Below are 8,526 nucleotides of genomic sequence, written 5' to 3' on the forward strand. Positions count from 1 at the left end.
ATGTAATTTAGAAAGATTACATTTTTGATAAAGGTTTTTCAATTATTACAATTTTAAAAAAAATCATGTTCAATGAAAGCACCTTACCTAATCCAGTCAAGTGTATCAGGTGCGTTATTGTCGTTACCCCAGCGTTTCGCAGGCGCAAAGGGGAAGTCACCCCTGACTTCATGACCCCCGTTGTCCGCACGCCATGGGTAATGAACACAATATCATCTTCAATTAACCGAGGGCGCGTGGACCGCACGTGGTCACTGCAAGAGCCTTGTTAGTGCTTTTCAATAGGGTTAAAAGGAAATGAATAATAACATAAATGATACGTTAATTCAGTAGATAGGTAAGTATTCTGAAATAAAAAGGATATGAATATATTTTTTGAACTTTTAGAAATATCTTATTCGTTAAGTTTAATACATGCCAGTTAACTACTACCTAAACAGACTTGAAAATATTTTCATTGCAATAAGTGTCTAGTACCTACTACAAATAAATTAGCTTAACATATAATTAAATCATATTAATTAATTTAGGTACATTATAAATATTATGTATTTTTAAATAAAAACTAAATTGAAGATTAACGACTTGTGCACTAATAAACTGTGTAGGTATCTACTACGTCTATAACGTAGAAATTAGCTACTACGGCGTAGAGCTAACTAAAAGTTCTAATAAGACGTAGACCGTACTACTCGTATTGAATTATCTTCGTCCATCTTTGCATTACAAGCCCAAAGTTTATCTAATACATTATACTTGTTACTCCAAAGAAAACTTGCCGAAACAAATTAAACTTTCATGAAAATATCAAGCGAATAAAAAAACACACACTCACACATAGAGAGGGGAGCTTTTCACGCATGCGCGGCCTTTGTGCCGGGGGCGGCCGGCCGAGTATAAATAACCGCTCGGCTCGATCAGCCCTACATTCCCGCTTGTATTCTCACTAGCAACACACGCTCTCTATATCTTTCCCAAAATGTCTTGCTACGCGAACAGCGAATACATCATCGCGACTAACAACTCGATGAACGAGAACAAATACAACAGTGAAAAGATGAAAAACAGTGGCTTCAAGGCGCTCCTGAAGCCAATCATGAAAATGATAAAGAAAACGACGAAGCGCGCTCCCACCAAAACGGTCGACACGTGTTACGAGGAAGACCAGAACGCGTGCAACGAGGCGCTCGAGAAGAAAATCTACAGCGAGATGGACGCGTGCCAGTCCGCCGCCTTCCTCGTCTCCAACCAAGATGACTCCTACGACCTTGTGCCCATCGCTCGTGAAGACTTCTACATTCCGGTCCACTTCGCGCGCACGGACGCCGGCACCTTCTTCTGGACCACAGTTTCCAAGACCGAGGCCGACTTCGCTGCCGCCCACTGCTACACCGAATGCCAAACAGCCGAACAACAACACCCCGTCTTCCAAGACCGCTGGGTTCAAGCCTAAATGAAATACGAAACAACAATCAGTGTCTTCCGTGGAACCAGTGCCTTGGTTTCGGCAACCGTCTGTGATGTTAGCTTTAAATTATTCTATGGTGCCATAAGTATTAGGGTTAGGTATTCGTGATAGCTCCAGGAAAAGCTTTAATTGTACTTTTTCACTTGGTGTTGTGATATTTTGATATTGTATAAAATTATTTTAGATGTAGCCGATCTTATTGAGATCATCCTTCCAAGCTTTAATTGTTTTAGGGATAGTAATTTATATATTTTACATGTTGTAAATAAGTCAATGACTTGAAAGCGTTAATAAAACAAGAAATGAAATGAATTTTCTCTTTCCTTTACAACCCCCTTAGTAATAAGTACCTAATATTTAAAAAAGAGATAAATATACAAGTAACTTAATTGATTTGTTGAACAAGTTATTCGAAACTAATAACACAGTAAAGTTGAACCGCATATCGACTCTGGAATCTATAGTCAAAAGTTGTCTGACCAGATATTAAGAAAAGGCGACGGCGCGAGCCAACATACGTAGAGGTATAATATAACTACTACGTAACTATAAAGCCAATGTTTGACCAAACGTTCCAATAGGCTTCCATGTGGTCGTTTAGTAATGAAAATTGTTGGCCAGTATTGGCGCTACAGTTTGGACCAACGTGAGACGGGTCCATACTTGGCGGACAACATTTCTACGGCCGCGCACGTGCAGGGCCTGAGGCGGGTCGCTACTGGGTTTTTAATAGGCGCTGTTGAGATGCTTTTCTTTTTGTGTCTCAGTTAATGGCCGATTTTGAGAGATTATCGAGTACAAAACATAGGTCGATATACATCGACGGACTAACTGTAAGCTACTATTGATGGCATTTAGATGACGCAAGATTTTTAATAACAATCAAAATCTATAAATATTTGTATAGGCAGACTTACCAAAGTATGGCGGATAAGAATAGATGGCATGATACAATTTTCCAAAAATATAACAAACCACGCAAATATTAAAAAAAAACTGTGTACCTCTTTACTACATATTAGATAGATCAAGCATATAGGTACTTGATTAAGAATGATTAACAATAAATTAATGATTAAGAAGCCATTCTTTAGTTTGCAGATCCAGTTTGCAGAGATTACCTTCCAATTCCAGATGAAAAACTTGACCAGCCACGCTCTAAGCTCTACTAACCTAAGCTAAGCTAAGCTTATCTTTACGTAGGTATGCAACCTACGTAAAGATAAGCTTGTGGCAAATAATCATTCATAAGTAGGTCACCAAATAAAAATTAATTAGTATCAGCTACACTATCTAAGTAAACCAACAATGTTTGTCTAAACCTCCAACAATAAAATAAATAAACTTAAAATGATCACCATTAGGATCACACACAAGCTAGACATGTACATTTTAGAGACTAACTCTACTCATGCTCTACTGTAAATTAATTAAGTATCAAAAACATTGAATTCTTCATAGAAGCGTGCAGTTATCATCGCAGTAAAAGATCACTAAATTATAAAGTAGCAAAGACGTCATTTTTCCATCAATTATTTTTCAATATTGCGCATCCAATACATGCTTCTCGTGAACCTTACCAAAAATTTAAAAACAATATAAGTACTTAAAACAATGTTTTATAGCTAGGTATACAGTTTAAAATGGAAAAAGAAATATTTAACGAAAATATCAAAAGCTTTGCAATGGGTTTGTAGCATCCAAAATACCAAAAGTTTTGCAAAATCAGTCTTAACTATATAAAGTTATAGTGTGCGAAAGCCACCCCGACACGTTTCGACAAGTTCCAATCTGTTGCGAAGTTCAGCCCAAGGCGGTTATTATACTCGCTTTCAACTTTTATAGATATACCTACTGAAAAAAAAGAAAAAAAAAAAGCTTTGCACAACGCAAGAAGAACAAGCTATTCTTTCTACTGTTATTTCACTTTAGATTGATGACAATAAGCATGCCCATTTTATCGTAACGCACGTGCAAATTACAAAAGCTTTTAAGTTATTCATGATTGGCGTAAATGAAACTTTATTCAAAGGTGTCGTCACACCGTACATTGTCACGTAATCCGAAAACCAAAGAGGTAATGTGTCTTGTCATTACAAAATTATTCAAAAAATCAATGACTTCTATGTACTTAAATGAAAACATCGTATTAGAATTTTCAGGAGTTTTTCATAAATATTTTTACATGGCTTTTATAGGTGATCTATCTCGTATCCAGCGCCGTCGTTACAGATACTAAATTAAAGCAAAACTAAGTATAATTAAATCTGAAAGTATTCCTAACAGTTGGTAGAATTACTAGGTACCTAATATAAATTCACTTTCCTTGCCGAAATGCTGAAAGATTTTCTAGAGTAAAATTGAAGTTTAATTCCTCTCTCATCTAATCTTACCTACATAAGCACAGTAGATAGATACACCAAATTCATTTTCGCCGGCACTACCTAATTGAAAAGTCATGCACTTACATATATTTTCATGCAAAATACACAAATTACACTTAATCTTACCTATGTACTTTTTTTTCTGTCTGGCTGGCTGGCTTTACAAAGATTAGCCAATGTCAAGTTTGTAGTTATTTGTAACACAAGTTTGTTAAACGATACAAGTATGGACCCCGTCTGTGCCGGAGCTCGCCGACATACGCACCCCCTTAGAGCGCTTTCCAGTCAGTTTTAACAAAAAAAAAAAACACTCCAAAGAGGCAGAGCACGCCCGCCAGCTAACACCAACACAGACGAAGTCCGCTTTAAAAATATGTTAATCCACCTATGTACTTACTATAATAGGTAATTTTCCAATCTTATCTGTGTACGTAAATTACGTAAAAAACGTATTTTTATAGACTATTAAAAAGTTATGTGTAAGTATCTATACCTACCTAATCAAAATATGCAAAACGCAACCTTTGCTAACACTCGCGAGAACTACGTACGAAATAGCAATAAAACTGTGGGAAACTTAAACCCAAAATTGACACGTCAATTTGCATACTGTTGCCACAGCTTTTACTAAAGTCGTTATGTAAATTCGTATCGCAAAACCGGATATGCTAAACGCGCGCTATTGATTAAAAAGTCGCCAAGTAATACCGCTAGGCGCACAGTTGTCATAATCAGCGGTGTATGCGTAGGTAGATTGGGTATAGGGTTGACACTTTAATCATTGAAACCCCTACGCGTCGCGTGTCCTAACCCCTAAAGCTTGTATTGGACACTCCACTAGCTTATTTTTAATTGTAAAATGAATGATCTAACTATTTATACTGTGCTTGAAGCATGTATTATACTTAAAAACAAATAGATATAATAATGAAACCGATTCTTTAAGTTTAACCAAATGTTATTAGCAATTAAATTTACTAACAAATCAATATAAATAAAGATAAAATTGAATAAAGAATAGGTAGGAATACTAAACGATGAAATGCAGGGCAAAGCGAGAAGAAAAATGATTGCACTATGCTTATGATTAAGTAGTTAGCTAGTTAACAACAACATAACATAACAACTAGTAACTACCCATTTTCTTTCTAGGTGGGCTCTTGTAGCCCACATACAATACAATGCTGCCCACATATACATTGTTTACTGTCAAGACACATAATTAATAACACCCGTATTACTTTGTCTTGTTCGTAAAATCAAAGGGCTATATAGTGCAAATTAGATGCAAGGCATGTCTGCGGGTTACCATTTCTTCCAGTTTCAGAAAAAAAACTTCTAATGTGCCAGCCCTAATAAGGTCCGGTATAATAATACCATACACGGCGCTCTTGGAGCCGTGAGAAATTTCGGCAGATGTACAATTCTCGACGATACGACGAGAGCGCGTATCTTTTTTTTATTTTCTTAATAATAAAGTCCAACGCTATGGGTCTGAGTCATCGGCATTGTTACCTCATGCACGTGTTTATCGGACGTTCGGGTTAGAAAGGCTTTTTTTGCAACCCCTTATTCTGAATTCCGCAACTCTTGCGAAATTTGGGTTAAACTTAAATTTTTTTGCAAACTAATTTCGGATTCGGCGCGTTTCGTACACGTGCATTGCAATAGTTGGATAGGAATGTTTGAAAACCAAAAAAATAATGAAAGCTACTTAATATCTATACAATATTGACAAGAGTCTCTCTACATTTTCCATTAAAAATATTTGTGTTTACATTAAATATGTTTTTAAATACATATATATTATTTTTATACTTACGAATGTTTTACGGCATGGCTTATAGCTACGCAACAGTTGTTAAACACGCAATAATCGTTGCGACGTGGCTACAACTTGCTACGTAAAATTTTCCTGAAAAAAAAAATTAACTTGAAGAATTCTGTAAAAAAACTCTTTATAAGAACCATTTAGGATGACCTATCACTAGCTAAATGTTTGCATAGATATCCAACTAAAGCAAAATGTGTTACGACTCCTTTATAAAAGAAAACATTAATAGGTACTACGCGGCATATTATGATTTATGATCTACCTCATACTATTTAGAGTTCTGATTTCAGAACAGTTTTAAATAGGTAAGTAGGTATGCAATTGCATGGAAAATCGTCAACCAGATAAATACCTAAGTACCTACCTAAGCAAATAGTAGCTCCTTCTACTTTTCTATGTACAGACTGTAGAGATTCATTGGATTGATAGTCACACACATATTGATGGTTGATATATAACACTGTAAGCAGCTTAGGATACTAGAATGTTGGCTGCAGAGTGAGGACGCATTAGCTAGGTAGGTATATGTACCTACTCATACTTTTCAAGATAAGTGAGTACATAATATCACAAGCACATGATGAAATAATTGAATGTTGTATCAACAGAACTTACGATTTATAAAAAGCTTGTACGTACCAACGCTAGCTAATTAGTTTTCGATTACAATTAAACTGTTATAATGGAGCTGCCACTGATGATACAGGTTTCTTATAAGATTGCTTTCAGACTGATTCAAGCGTTTTAAATGAGAATGCAATTAAAAAGTTCCTTGAATCGCTTGTTTCTACTGTAAAACGTTACTTTCATATTCGTTTTCAAGAATTTCAATGAAAACATGCTGAGAAAATTTAGTTAAGTATTTTACCTAAAAACTTTACAAACTAGAATCGTCTGTTTTCAGGAGAGAAATAACTACTTTATGGACTTAAAAAATTAATGAAACAAACTAACATATCTGAATATCTGAAGGAATAAATTGACTTGTACCGTTTGATTGACACAGACTGTCTTGTTGCGTGTGTTTGTAATGATTGATCCATGGTAATGTATTCGAGCTCTTGGGTCAAGTGTGCTCCATTTTTACTAAAAATGGCAGACTTGCACTGTAATAATGTAATGTGTAGTTGTAATGTAACACTCTAACTATACTTAGTGTAAGAGAATTCGCGAAAAAACCGAGTCGAGTTGTGCACGTGGCGCTCGCCGCGAATGATAAATTACAAAGTAACGTTACAAGTCTGTCTTCAGTTTGAGTTACAAAAACTCAATAAGTACATAGGTACATCAAAAAGTTACAAGTCAATCTCAGGCTTTAATCATCAGTCTGAAAGCGATCCAAGAACAACATTAATAAAAACTAAAAGTCCAGACCTATGCAATCGAGAGTAATTACCACCTTACTTTCAAGTTTTCAACATAGCATTATTAACATCCATGTGTTAATAAAAACTGCGATTGTTAATGACAATAATATAATATTATGACTATTTTTATAATTAGGTAGATATGATGATTGTTAAATAGGCAGATAGAATGGTCTCCATATTGTTTAATTTGAAGGTCAATATGCCAATTGCATATTAATATTTCATTAATTTAGGCATTTTGCTGAATGTAAATTGCACGTGCCTATTGCCAACTATTTGGCATTCAGATCGAATTATAAATTCTCGCGAATTTAATAGTCGATTTATATTACACCAAGCCTGTGCCCGGGTAGTCATAAATATATTATGTTCTAGCATGGATGTCTGTCTATTGAGTACTTGTCTATCGGAGTGGAGATGACTCCACTTCAGTAAGCAGGCATCTTTAGGTGCACCTATAATATAGGTACCTTCAAGTCAAGAGTGAATAGGCAACTTCTAGGCAAGCGCGCTCCATCTTTGGCTGCATCATCACTAGCAGGTCTGATTGCAGCCAAGCGCTAGTCTATATAATTAAAAAACCCCCCACAAAGGAGTGGAGACGTATCTACTCGCCGCCACTTTCCGCGCCTCTGCTCCATTCGCTGCCACTCGGCTCACTCTGTCTGCGCTGGTCTCAACTCTGAACTGTAAGAAAGAACAGCACGAATGTACTTAGCCCTTGACTGGACTGTGATTGTATTTATATATGATGATGCAGTCTGAGATGGAAGCGGGCTAACTTGGAAGGCTCTGGCAGTTTTTATTAAACCCATACCCCTTATAGATTTCTACGCGGTATCGTACCTGAACGCTAAATAGCTTGACCGATACAGGTACCTAACGAGCCACGGCCGAAGACTTCCACCAGAAACTGGCACCTATTGACAACAGCCCGGTCGTAGCACGGCGGGCGTCCCTACGTTTACACGGTGTAATAATATAAATCCATCCTTATATTATTGACTTTGTATTCTGAATGTCACTTTATTCATATTATACAGTAAGTATTTAAATATTCCATAAATATTCATGCTTAGGTATATTTTTGTTCTGGGATGCGCAAAGCCTAAAAATTAATTCAATTAATTCAATACAAAAAAATGAAAATTTATGTTATTTAATTTTAAATTTGGTTTGAAATTGAGCTCTTTGATTTTCCGGGATAAAAAGTATAGCCAGTGTCACTCCACTCCAGGTATTCAAAAACTATATCCATGCAAAAGTCGCGCCAATCTCCATTGCGACGTAATTGAAAGACAAACTAACAAACAAACATAATTTCGTATTTAGGTTTATACTACCTCATTTTCTCTACGTACCTATCCTATAGGCTATCTTTCGGATGTGTAAGTAAGTAAGACGTTTCATTATTCTTTGGTCTTTAGAAAAATATCGCATTCCATTCTACGTCAATCCAGCTTTTGTCAA

At 36.0% G+C, this 8,526-nt stretch overlaps 1 protein-coding gene across 1 annotated transcript; it reads left to right on the plus strand.

The window, feature by feature from the left end:
• Window positions 1-631: 631 nt before the first annotated feature.
• LOC123873871 (enhancer of split malpha protein-like) lies at window positions 632-1,692 on the plus strand. The gene has a single exon (XM_045918970.1). It carries the CDS (start codon window positions 980-982, stop codon window positions 1,451-1,453), a length of 474 nt encoding a protein of 157 aa, XP_045774926.1. The 5' UTR covers window positions 632-979; the 3' UTR covers window positions 1,454-1,692.
• Window positions 1,693-8,526: the final 6,834 nt, after the last annotated feature.

Source organism: Maniola jurtina, chromosome 17 (assembly GCF_905333055.1).
Source record: "Maniola jurtina chromosome 17, ilManJurt1.1, whole genome shotgun sequence".
Classification (NCBI taxonomy): Eukaryota; Metazoa; Arthropoda; class Insecta; order Lepidoptera; family Nymphalidae; genus Maniola; species Maniola jurtina.